This window comes from Lonchura striata, chromosome 16 (assembly GCF_046129695.1).
Source record: "Lonchura striata isolate bLonStr1 chromosome 16, bLonStr1.mat, whole genome shotgun sequence".
In the NCBI taxonomy this organism is placed as follows: domain Eukaryota; kingdom Metazoa; phylum Chordata; class Aves; order Passeriformes; family Estrildidae; genus Lonchura; species Lonchura striata.
In genome coordinates, this window is record NC_134618.1 from 16,302,702 (window position 1) to 16,315,948 (window position 13,247).

General features: G+C 51.1%; 1 protein-coding gene across 1 annotated transcript in view; it reads left to right on the top strand.

The window, feature by feature from the left end:
• The window catches only part of LMF1 (lipase maturation factor 1), a 151,840-nt gene that overhangs the window by 46,033 nt on the left and 92,560 nt on the right, over window positions 1–13,247 (top strand). Inside the window, exon 4 of the mRNA XM_021550378.3 lies at window positions 4,896–5,044. Within this exon, the coding sequence (XP_021406053.3) occupies window positions 4,896–5,044 (149 nt within the window). The remainder of the gene's footprint in view (window positions 1–4,895; window positions 5,045–13,247) is intronic.

A 13,247-nucleotide genomic window follows, 5' to 3' on the forward strand; every position in this document is an offset into this window, starting at 1 on the left:
TTCCTCCCTCACTGCTTTCTCCCTGCTTGTCCAACAGAATGGTTTGGGATGAGGAGATTGGGGGAAAGGACTGTGCTGCCTCCTCTGCAGCCACGGCCAGGCTGTGCTAACTTGGGCTGGTGAATTTATTTATGGTAAATAAAAAAGTTGAAAATCAGACATCACTTGACGTCGAGCTACGAATACAAACCCTCCATTGCATGAGGGGCTTGAGCTTTCGGGAGAGGCAAAACACTTGAAAACCCTAAAAGGAAGAGGGGAAAGTGTATTTAGGTTTGGGGTTTGCTTCTTCCCTTCCCTCCTCCCCTCCAGCACATCCTCCTGCTCCTCCTCCCCCCCTGCCCCAGCGGAGACCTCTGGAAAATCCCAAATCCTGGATTTTGCCGTGCCAAGTTCCGAGCGCGTCCCGAACCCTCGGAGCGCGTGTGGGGTGGGCACAGTTGATTTTATTCCCTTTTTTTTTTATTTTTTCCCCCCAAAAAAAACCCAACCCGTGGCTCCCTCTCCGGCTGTGCCAGAGATAACAATGGGGGGCTTTGTGCTGCCCTGCAGCTGCTGAAATTTGACGAGATCCAAGTGAGGAAAACAGGAGCAGGTGGGTCAACAACGTGACCCTTTCGTTCCCAGCAGTATCAGTGAGCCCCGGGATGGAGCCCCGGGAATAAGGATGTGTTGGTTGGGGCTTGGAGGATGGGAATTGTCTCTCGGAGAGAGCCCTGACGGGGATTGCTGCTGTTTGTGGGATGGGTTTCACCCCCGAAACTCCAGGATTGGGGAATGTTACTGGAGGTTGTTGCTCCCTTCATTCCCAGATTGTTCATTGGGTTTGGGATGCTCCATGGCTTCCATGTGGATGCTCCTGAAGCTCCCAGTGCCCGATATCTGCCTTCCCATCCCCCAGCCCCAAAGTGGGGCTGTCCCAGATGCGGCTGCTCCATCCCTGGGAATGTCCAAGGCCAGGTTGGACAGGGCTTGGAGCAGCCTGGCACAGTGGAGGATGGCACTGGATGGGCTTTAAGATCCCTTCCAACCCAAACCATTCCGTGATTCTTTCCCAGTTTCTTCTCTAAGTGCCCCCAGGTCATGGAGATGTCTCCCTCCTGTCTGTGGCTTTTGCTGCCCTACAAAATGTCAGGGGTGGGAATTGCTGCACTTGGAGGAGGGTTTGGGATGTGCTTCCCAGGGTGTTCGGTGCACGAGGAGGATGGGGCAGTGTTCACCTCCTGGCACTGCCGCAGCAGCAGACGCGTCTCACTGTAGAGTCCTGGAATGGCTCCGGTTGGGAGGGACCTTAAATCATCATCTTCATCACCTTCCTCACCTTCATCACCTTCATCACCTTCATCAACTTCATCACCTTCCTCACCACTCCTGTGGGATAGCAGCAAGAGGAGGGTGAAAACCAGGAGATAAATCCTGGAGTTACTGAGCTGGGAGGGCAGTGAGGAACCCTGGAGAAATCCTGGAATTCATGAGCTGGGAGGGCAGTGACGAACCCTGAAGAAATCCTCCTGAACTGGGAGAGTCAGTGAGGAATCCTGGAGAAATCCTGGAGGTCATGAGCTGGGAGGAGCCCTGGAGAAATCCTGGAGAAATCCTCCTGAGCTTGGAGGGTCCATAAGGAACCCTGGAGAAATAGTGGAGTTCAAGAGCTGGGAGGTCAGTGAGGAATCCTGGAGAAATCCTGGAGGTCATGAGCTGGGAGGGTCCATGAGGAACCCTGGAGAAATCCTGGAGAAATCTTCCTGAGCTGGGAGGGTCCATGAGGAACCAGCTGCTCCTCAGGGCTCCCCTGCCAGGTGGGGGACCTGGCTGACCCCTCCAGGTGTCACGGTGTGTTTGGGCTCTGTGAACCCCTGAGCGGTGTTCAGAGGTGACAACGCTCCAACCTCAGCAGGGACGTGGCTCCAGCCTCGGAGCTGTCTCAGAATCTGAAGGATTTTGGCTTTTAGGGCAGATGTGAACAACTGTGTGTGAGTCACGGGGAGGAACGGGAGGTTCTGCTGATGGATTTGGTAACCTTGGGCCTGGCATCATCTTACAACCCAGCGAGGGTGAGCTGGAGCCCAGCTCCCCCCTCGTCTGCTGAGCTGTGGATTCATTGTGGTGTTCAACGTGTTCATCTCCTCAAATCGTCCTGACCGAGCTGGAATTCTTATAGAAACCACAGCACGGAGCATCTGGGATGATCCCACCACCCCCAGCTTCCAGTGGCCATGGAGCAGCATCCAGCAGCCCTCTGTTTGCACGAGATGAAGCCTGAAAGAGGAGTGGGCTCGGGGTCTTGGAGGTCTTCTCCAAGCTTAATGTTTTTCTAGGAATGACAGATCATGGTCAGGATGAATCCGTGCTGGATGGAGAAGGGCGAGGCCAGGAGAGGTCCAGGGCGAGGATGGATGGATGGATGAGGGATGGATGATGGATGGATGATGGATGGATGGATGGATGGATGGATGGATGGATGGATGGATGGATGATGGATGGATGGATGGATGGATGGATGGATGGATGGATGGATGAGGGAGGCATGGATGATGGATGGATGGATGGATGGATGAGGAATGGATAGATGGATGATGGATGGATGAGGGATAGATGCATGGAGCAAGTGGGTGATGGATCCCAGAAAACTGATCCCACATGGGCAGCTGTGGAGCTCCATCAGGAAGGGGATTGTGAACATATGGAGACTCAGAAAGGGGGTTGTGGATCTGTCAGAGCCTCTCCCAGCTTCCCTGCCCCTCAGCAGGACCCTGAGGCAGGAGCACAGCCCCAGTGCCCTCACCAGGGAGCAGCCAGAGCCGGGCAGGATTTAACCCCAAACCGGGCGAGTTTTGGGGCCCAAACTCCTGTCCCAGCCTGTGAGCAGAGCTTGTCTTTGGCTGCACTTGCAGTTAAACCCAGCTTGGGCCTGGCTTAGCTGCAGAGCAGCCGGGGCCGTGTCCCTGCAGCTGGCAGCGCTGTTTACTCCGCGCTGCTCCCGGCACGGCTGTGCCAGCTGGTGCCAGGATCCCAGCCCATCCATTTGGGATAAAAGCACAGGTGCAGGGCTGAACTCGTGCTCCAGGCCATGCCAGGAAGGCTTGGCTTGGCTTGCTGCTGGGAGCATCCTCCTGGAGCCGTGGGATGTGCGGGAATTGTGCTGCAGGATCCTCCTGTGCCCCTTCCTGGCAGCTGGCGTTGGGAATGCAGCAGGGAGAGCTGCTGGGGTGTGCCCGGCTGGGGAGGGCAGCGCTGCTCTCCAGGGAAAGGCAGGAGTTTGGATGCCACCCCGACACCCATCCCCATTACCATATGAAAACAGGGATAACAGTGGGATTCTTGTGCCCGGCAGGAATGAGGGAGATCTACGACCCTTTTGGTGCCAGTCAGCCCCGGAGCCGGGTTCAGGCACAATTAACCTTTCACTTTTGGGATGAGCCGCTGCTTTCCTGCTGCAGCTGCTTTTGGGACAATATTCCTTACTTCTCCTTCCAGGAACATTAATTTGGGCATCTGGGGGAGCTGTGCTGGGAGGCACAGGCTGTGTGGGGGGAGGAGGGAGAGTTTTGAGCGCCTTTGATGCGTAAAAATCGGGAGTTTTAAAAATTCCGTTTTGATTTAAGGGTTTTTCGCACATTAAGATTAAAAGAAAAGGAGGTTTCACGAGCGTTACTGAAAATATTTTCAAGCAAATTCAAAGTGGTTTTGCCTGTGTGACAACATCAAATCAGGGGCTGGAAAAATTTTGGGGTGGGGGGATTGGGGGGCTCAGGCTGAAGCTAGAAGGGATGGATGGGTTTGGAATGGGTTTTCCTGCTTCTTTAGGATGGGTGAAGGGAATTTTTATGGATCAAACTGGTGAAGTGCCTGGAGAAACCTTGGGAATGAACTGGAGCCATGGACACTGCCTGGTTTAATTGCCACAGCTGAGAATATCAGTGTCTTAACAGCTCCACCAAGGAATTTTCAGGAATTCTCCTCACCAATGTGCCACTTAATGTCTTTTTTTTGTTTTGTTTTGTTTTTTTTTAATGGTTACGGAGTACAATTCTACCACACAGAAATATTTGAGAATCAGAATAATTGAAGGTGGCACAAAGCTGCAGCAATTCAGTTTTGGCAGGGATAAATTGGTGCTTCCAGGCGTGGTGAGGGTTGGACTTCACCTGTCAAAACAGAGCTGCGTGTTCTGCCTCTCTCGGAATAATCATTCCAATATTTATAGGCTGGGATGGAGGAGAAAATGCAAAATACAGATTTGCATGGATCAGGTGGAGTCTGTCTGCTCCAGAGGATCCAGGGAATGGTTCATGGTGGGATCCCAAGGCTCTGCTTTGAGCTCAGTCCAGGGTAATTTGGTTAAATCCAGGGATGTGTAAAATCCAGTGGTCCGATGACAATTCTGGTCCCATTTTGATATTTTTTTTTGTGATTAAAATTACGAGCTTCTCATCGCACTGAATGTTGATGAAAAGACCTAATGGGATCTTAATCACTGTTTTTTGAAGCTGAAACTGCCCCATTTTGGCAAAAATCCAGCCCAGCCCATGGCACTGGATCCATCCATGACTGCAGGAATCAGTGGCACTGCTTGGTTGTCCCATGCCACTTCCCAGGGCACCTTAATCTCATTTTATCTGTTTCATAGAAATTATTAATTTTTATAAAATTCCCCCTTTAATGCAGCTTGTGCTTGGAGAAGAACAACACAACCCCAAAGCTTCAAACCCCTGAATCCCCCCCGTGTGGGATGTGTTTTAGGGACGCTGGTGCCCGATTTCCCCCAAATTAACCTTAAAAAGCATTCAAGGTGGTTTATTTATTTTAATCCTTCCATTTAAATTTAATTCCAGGATAACTTCCAGCACTCTCACCATAATTATTTCCTTCTTCATTTCTCGTTGGCCCTGCAGGATGGGAATCACAGCTCCTGGAGACAGGATTCCTGGGAATATTCCTGTGCCCCCTCTGGACCCTGTCCCGCCTGCCCCAGGGCTCTCCTCCTTCCAGAATTGTCATCTGGAGCTTCCGCTGGCTGATTTTCAGGATCATGCTGGGAGCGGTGAGTGGGAATTTGTCAGAATCTGAGGTATTGATGATCCCAAAATTGTGGAAAGTCTCTGTCTGTCAGCCCCCTGCCAAAGCAGAAGCCATAATTGGTCTGTGCTGGTTTCCAGGTTGTTTATTCTGTTTATCTCTCACATGTTCTGCTGCCCTGCCCAGCTCTGTCCTGCAGGGCAGCGTGTGGGGCTCTGCCCTCAGTGGGATGTGACAAACATTAAATACCAGAAACTCCCTGGGCTGGATTTACAAGAACGTGCCAATATCTGTCACCTACGTTGGACAGTGTGTCCCCAGCCTGAACCAACAGAAAAATGCCAACACCACAGTGAGACATGGAGGGCATGAAGAAGGAGAAAAAGGACAAGACACACCCAATTTCCTCCAGCTTGTCCCCTTGGGACCCCTCGTCTAGAATCCTAAAATTTTACTTTTGCACCTGTGCCACACTTAATTATTACTGATATCAAACACTCAGAGCTGGTAATTCATCCTGTAAGATTGAAAACTCTTTTCCATGGACAGAGATCAGATTTCCGTTGTCAGCCCCTTTCCCCTTCACTCAGTGTCTGATATTTGGGATCTTCCTCCACGTGGAGCTCTGACACGCTGGGACTTTGCACTGAGCAAAGCTGGTCTGGATTTGGAGGAGGATGTTGGAGGAAAGGTTGGATCGGGACGATCTTTAAGGTCTCTTCCAGCACAAACCATTTCATGATTAGGCAGTTTTGCTGTCTCCAGGCTAAACCTCCTCCCCCCCAAAAAAAAATCACGTCCAGACCTTGGTGTGCTGTGCACAGGAGCTGGCTGGGCTTGTCTAGGGAGCACTGGGATAATCCCAGCTGTGGTGGGAGGCGAGGAGCTCAGGCAGGCGCTGCTGCCGGGGTTTGATTGGCAGCGAGTGCTGGGCTGAGCTCAAATATTGCTGCCTTTTTAAAAGGCATAATTACGTGATTCAATCTATATGTTTGATGTTCCTAATCACCCATTAGAGCAGGATGTAAAGAGGGGTGCTTCCCAGGAACGTGCCACAGAATAGGGGCTCTTTGTGTGAGCCAGCAGCGAGTGATGCAAACACACATTTGCAGGGCTGCTTTCCCTCTGAAGAGCTCGCTGGTTTGATGGCTTCATCATTTTGTTTGTGACTCTCTGTCACTCGGATTTCCTGAGGCTTGGAAGATGCAAAGTGTGGGTTTGTGATGCCATCAGAGGCACGAGGTGGGAGGCAGAGAGGTGTGTGCTGAGACTGCTGCCACTCTCAGGCAAAGGGATGAGAGGCCACAGCCTCAACTTGCACCAGGAGGGTCAGATTAAATATTAGAATTATTTCTTTCTTATCTAAAGGAATGGTCAGCATTGGAATGAATTTTCCAGGGAGGTGGTTAAGTCACCATGGAAGTGTTTGAGACATTGGATGTGGCACTTGGGGACGTGGGTGGTCCTGGAGGTCTCTTCCAGTCCGGATAATTCTGTGATTTTGTGTCATCCAAACCACAGGGACTTCCCAAGAGGAGCAGCCCCACTGCCAGCAGGGTCCTTGGCTTGGTGGCACTGAGGTGTTTTGTCACCTGCAGCTTCCTGGGGTCTCTGCTGTGCTCTCCAAGCCTTGCCCCTCTCTCCAGCAAACACAAATTCTCCATGCAGCAGCCAGAGCTGCTTTTCCAGCTGCTCCATTCCCCCGGTGCTGGGTGGGTTTGGGTGGTGTCAGCCCCTTCTCCCAGCCCCTTGCTGCAGGCTGGGGGTCCTGAGGGAGCCCTTTTGCCAAAGTGCAGAATTTAATAACCCCTGATTCCCAAAAAAGGGATTGGTTGGAGCTGTTCTTCCCTGGGCCAGCATCTCCCTGAATTTTGTGGATTCCCACTGGTGCCAGCTCTGCCTGGAGCTTTTTGGGCAGCTTCTGATTGAATCCCCATCCTGTGCTTCCAAGGTGAGGCTTTCCCTCCCAGGTGGAACAGTTTCTGCTGCATTTTCGGGGTTTTTTTGGGCAGCAGCCTTGCTCAGGAGCTCTCCATCAAAAACACAACTTGTGGCTAAAACCCCATTCAGCAAATGTTAGTCCTGGGTTTTTCCTGCAAGGCCTGAGAGTAGATGACAACTTCACGGAGCCCATACATTCTGGGGAATTCCCTGCTGCAGGTGAGAGCCCAAATTCCTGCCCAGGGCTGGATTGGAGCTGATGAATTGCCAACAGCATCCTGAGGAAAGCCTGGAGCAGCTCCTTGTGCCCTGAAAGTCCTCAGGGATTGTTCAAGTAAACCACAAAAGAGAATTTCTGTTTCTTCATCCGTGCAGGGGCTGAGGGGCGTTGTGGGAGCTCAGAAATGTGAGAATTTGGTTGTCAGCAGCACCTGCCTACAACTGCAGCAGCGCTGAGCACACCTGGAAGCTGCAGGAGCACAGGGAAAGGGATGGGAAGACGGGAATGGGATCTCGGGAGGTTTGGGAAGAGCCCTGGGGCAGCAGGTTCATCCTCCAGCCCTGCAGTGGGCGAGGGGCAGTGCTGGGGGGCTTCTCCTGATGTCTCTGGGCTGTTCTGGTTGCAGGAGCAGCATTCCCTGGCTGACCCTGGGGTGGGAGCTCGGGCTGGATCCTGGGTGCTTGGTCAGTGTCCATCAGCACTTCCCTGGATCTCTCAGCCCTGCTGGGATGTGCCCATTATCCAAAGCACCCCTGGCTCACTTGTGCCCACTTGATGATGATCTGCACAAGGAATATCACCCTGGAATGGTTTGGCTTGGAAAAGGATCTTAAAACTCATCCGGTTCCAGCCCTTCCACTGTCACAGGTGATCCAACCTGGCCTTGGACCCTCCCAGGGGTGGGGCAGCCACAGGAACAGGGATAATTATCTAATTAATAAGAGATGGGGGAGCTTTGAGCACCGGGGGTGCACCAGCAGGCTGGAAAAGTGGGAATAAACAGGAGATGAAGGTGGAGCTGAGCCTTGCAGAGCATCCCAGCCATATGGAATGAGTTAGCAGGGAAGGTGGTGGAGCAGTGAGGGTGAGTCTGAGACATCTTGATTAGTTTCTGCAGGAAAGGATTGAAGAGCGGAGTGAAAAACCAGGGAAACGGGATTTAAAGCACATTACCACTTTAATTTAGAAGTGCCCAAAGCAAGGAAATTCAGATTTAAAGCTGCCAATCTCTGCCTGGCCGCTGCAGGTGTTGGGGCTGGGAGGACTCTGGGGTCTGTGTCCAGATGGGTCCTGGGGCCGCGAGGCCAATCCCAAACTTTGGGTTTGTCCCAGGAACGAGATCCTTTACTAGCTGTGTTCTGATAATTTTATTCTTTTTAAGAGAAATGTCTTTTTCTGTAGCAATCTGCCCTGTGTGCAGTGCCCTCCACACCTTCTCCGTGTGGTGCCCTTTGAAGCGTTGCAGGATTTGGATGGGTCCCTCAGGAAGGGATTTCTTCCCTTTTATCCTCCCAGCTTGGAGAGCCCTTCCCAGGAGCTGCTCCCTCTGCTCCTCCTCACATCATGCACGAGGTGCTGAGGAGGAATTTAGGGGGAGTTTTGGGGAATTTAAGGAATTTTTGGGAAACCCAAGTGCATCTTTTCCACTTGGGATTTGTAACTTGGCCGTGCCTCCCCTTGCTTTGCTTCCTGTAAACAAAATTTCTATTTTTTTTCCCACTTCCCAGATTTCCCTTTCTGTCAGAGTGGTCCCCCCTTCCCAAATCCAGGCTCAGCCCCCTGAGCTGATCAGGAACATCCTCAGAAGTGGCTGCAGAACAGAGGAGCTGGGAGCAGCTTTTGGCAGGCAGAGGCGTAGAAAATAATTTCGATCTTTTGCTGTCTCTAATCTACACAAGAGATATTTTCCCCCTTTGCAGGAGGAGAAAGGATCATTTAAAGTGACAGTTTTGGGGAAAAAAAAATAGTCCAGAAAGAATTATAATAATAAATTATTTCCCCCTTAAATTATCACTATTTTTTCCTGTGGATTTGTCCCTCTTTCTCCGAGATGTCTTCACACACACACAAAAAAATAGGATCAATTCCTTCCAGATCATTTATACATCACTTGATATTTAATATGTTTTTAAACAGTTCTGAATTTTCTTTGCCGTTAAAAAATATTTCTTTTAACCCACTGCAGCAAATCCTTTCAGAACCTCGAGGTTCGTGCAAAAACTCTTGGTGCTCCTTGTTTTGTTTTCTCTTGGAGGCTGTTAAAAGTGTCAGGACGTGGGTGGCATTTGAAAGGTTACTGGAAAGGGTGGGGCTGAGATTAGCTAAGAAGGGAGATGAACTTTCTGGCAAAAAAAAATAAGGAAGACTTTGAAGCAAACAGAAATCTGGATGCCTGCAGGAAGATGGAAGCAAATCAAAGTTGGAATGGGGGCGACGCCGGGGAGCAGCAGCAGAACCCGGCGGATGTAGATGTCAGCTCAGTGACAGGCGTGCCCCCATCCTGGGCATCATGGCCCTGAAATGGATGGAGACTAATTATTCTAATTTGTTTTATTGCATTAGCGTGGGTAGGAGGGAAGAAAGGGAGCTTTCTTCGCTGCCTCTTCCTCATTATTCCTCGGCGAGCACGGCGGGGCCAGCTCCCGGCTCCCGCGCCGGCCCTTCATGGGAATTTTTGGAAAATGATGTCTGCGATGTTCTGACCTTTGCCGTCCCAGCTGCAGCCTCCTCCTCTCTGCAGGGATCCCACACTTGACTCCTTAGCAACCTCCTTTGTGCCTCTGATCTCTCTCCGTGGCTCTGGTTATGGCCCTTGGCAGCGGCCCTTGTTGTTCCCGGTGGCTGCAAGAGGCAGGAGCCGCCAGTGCCAAGGGTTCTGCAGGCTCCCTTCCACCCCCTGCTCCTGCAGAGCCCCCAGATGTGCCGGGGGCTTCTCGGAGGGGCTTTTTGGGGCGGCTGAGGCAGGGGAGCAGCAGCGAGTCCAAGGGAAGCAAAGGCAACCTCAGGGAGTTCTCCTGCAGGGTTTGCGCCCCTGCGGGGCTCTGTGGTCGTGGTGGCTCTGGGTTGGCTTTGTGCAGGGTCACGGGAGCTCCTGGAGGTCCACCACAGCTCCTGGGGGTTTCACCTGAGCTCCTGGAGGTCCACCACAGTTCCTGGAGGTCCACCACAGCTCCTGGGGGTTCCACAGGAGCTCCTGGAGGTCCACCACAGCTCCTGGGGATTCCACAGGAGCTCCTGGAGGTCCACCACAGCTCCTGGGGATTTCACCAGAGCTCCTGGAGGTCCACCACAACTCCTGGGGGGTTCCACAGGAGCTCCTGAGAGTTCCACGGGAGCTCCTGGAGGTTTCCCCAGAGCTCCTGGGGGTTTCACCTGGGCTCCTGGGGGTTGTAAATGCAGACGAACCCAATGGGAAGAAATGCTGATGTCTGACTTAATTCAAAAGGCTGAATGATTTCTTTATTATAACTATGCTAAAATACATCAATATTCTATATAAAAAGGGAGATGCTAGAACTACAAACTACTTTCTCTGACTCTTAACACAACTCGTGACCCTCTCTGAGAGCCCAGCCCCAGGTGGGTTGGATTGGGTTGGGTTGGATTGGATTGGATTGGATTGGATTGGATTGGATTGGATTGGATTGGATTGGCCACCAGGCTCAAACAATCCTCACCAGAATCCAACCAAGCATCACCCCAGGGAAACAATTCTCCAAACACATTCCACATGGGAAAAACAAGGAGCAGAAATAGAAATTGTTTTTTCTTTAATTTCTCTCTGTGCACCTCTATGAAAAATCCTGTGAGGGAGAGAAATGTGCCTGCCACACCTGAGGGTTTCACCTGAGGGTTTCACCTGAGCTCCTGGGGCCATCTCAGACCCCTCTGTGACCAGCAGGCAGGTGGGGTTTGCTCACCTGGATCACAGCAGGATCCTGGCATGGTTTGGGGTGGGCAGGGACACCTCCCACCATCCCAGATTGCTCCAAGCCCCTTCCAGCCTGGCCTCAAAGCCTTCCAGGCATGGAGCATCCTGTTGTTCCTGTGGGAGGAGCAGCAGGAATCTGAATTCAGGTGGGAGCAGCTCTGGTTCTCAGCTGTGGCTTGCTGCTGTCACAGCTGTACCTGTGTCACCTGCTCCCTGTGGGACATTCCCTGCAGAGCAGAAATCCTGGGATCCTGCTCATCCTCCATGGACCTGGATCCATCAGCAGGGAGGGAGATGGGGAAGGTTTGGGGTCCTGGGGCTCTGAGGGAGTTTTGTACCGCCAGCTTCTGGGGATCCAGGGCTTCCCTCTGGCTGCCCTGGGACCCATGGACAGAGATCACAGACAGTGTCTCTCTACAGAGCCCCCAGAGACACTGGCTGTGATCTCTGTCCATGGAAAAGAGTTTTCAATCTTACAGGATCAATTACCAGCTCTGAGGGTTTGATATCAGTAATAATTAAGTGTGGCACGGGTGCAAAAGTAAAATTTTAGGATTCTAGATGAGGGGTCCAAAGGGGACAAGCTGGAGGAAATTGGGTGTGCCTTGTCCTTTTTCTCCTTCTTCATGCCCTCCATGTCTCACTGTGGTGTTGGCATTTTTCTGTTGGTTCAGGCTGGGGACACACTGTCCAACGTAGGTGATAGATATTGGCACGTTATTGTAAATGCAGCCCAGGGAGTTTCTGGTATTGAATGTTTGTCACATCCCACTGAGGGCAGAGCCCCACACGCTGCCCTGCAGGACAGAGCTGGGCAGGGCAGCAGAACATGTGAGAGAAAAACAGAATAAACAACCTGGAAACCAGCACAGACCAATGATGGCTTCTTTGGTAGTGGGGCTGACAGACAGAGACTTTCTACAATTTTGGGATCATCAACACCTCAGATTCCAACACAGCTGAAGTTGGTCTCGTTGGGTTCCTCGGATTTAGGTTCTCCAGGAGCCTCTTCCAGCCCTGGCCTATAATCCTGAAAAGGTTTTATTTTTAGATTTCACCTTGGGAAGCTCCTTTTCCCACAAACCAGGGTCTAAATTTATCTCAGAATACCCTGGTGAGGGTTTGGCTTCACAGAGATGGTGAAACCACTTTTCCTGTGGGTAGCAGAGGTGGGAAGTGCACCGAGCTGGGATTTTCCCTGAGAGCTTTCCTTATTTATAGCAGGAGCAAAATGAAAATCTAGAATTTAGTTGGGAATTTGGGGTGGGTTTTTGCCCATCTTTTGTACAACAAAGATAGAGGAAGGTCTTTAATTTGACTAAATTTGTAACGTGGGTGCCCCATTCCCCACCCTTCCCTCTGGAGCCGGGATCAATAGGGAATTTTGCAGACATAGCTTGAGTCACCAAGCTTTTGCTCAGCTTCCCGTGCTATTGGCCTGTCTGTACCATTTTTTTTCAGAATTAATTTTGGGCTGAAAAAGTCTCAAAGAAGTGCTTTGTTCCTCCTTGACACTCACTCCAGGGAAAAAAAAAAAAAAAAGAAAAAAAAGAAAAAAAAAGAGGAGAAAAAGGAAAAAAAAAAAAAGCCGTGGAAAATCTGACATCTGCATTGTAGAGAAAAATCAATAGATAGGGAGGAATATAATTATCCCCCACTCCTGAAGGAATTTTTCAGATATTTTTTGGAACAGTGACTCATATGGGCTTAGGGCTTGAGTGACATTTTAATTATTCTGGCTTTTTTTCCCTCTGAATCACCCGAGCAGCGCAGCCTGGAAGGGGCACAGCCGGGCACAGCCAGCACGGGGAGATGAAAGGGCAGGATTTGGTCTTCCCTCCCTCCAGGTGGGGGCTGGATCCCCCCTGGATCCCCCTGGATTCTGTTTGCTGCCATTCTGTAAATATGGGAACGCTTCCTCTGCTTTGGGATCGTTTTATTCTGTATTCCAGAGCAGGGCTGGTGTGTGGGGGCAAGTGCTTAAACCCAGGAATTTTATTATCCAGCATTAAAGTAAATCTTAAAAAAAAAAAAAAAAATCCCAAATGTTATTTTGTGAGGAATGCTGCTGGATTTAATTCCCCTTAATTAATGAGCGGAGCTGGAGTTTGGGGTTTTCCAGGTCCCAGCAGGTGCTGCATCCCCATCGTGCCCCGAGCTCGTGCCCTGGAGGGAGCAAACCTGGCAGGGCAGGAAGGAATCGAGCCCATATTTCATTCTGGAGCTTAATTCGATCCAGGGGCAACATTTTCTGCTCCTCCTGCTGTAAATTCCTGTGACAAGGACCTCGAGGTGCCCCTTCCCGAGGCAGGAGCTCTCATTATCCCGAGGAGCCGGAGTGCCACCGGTGCCCGA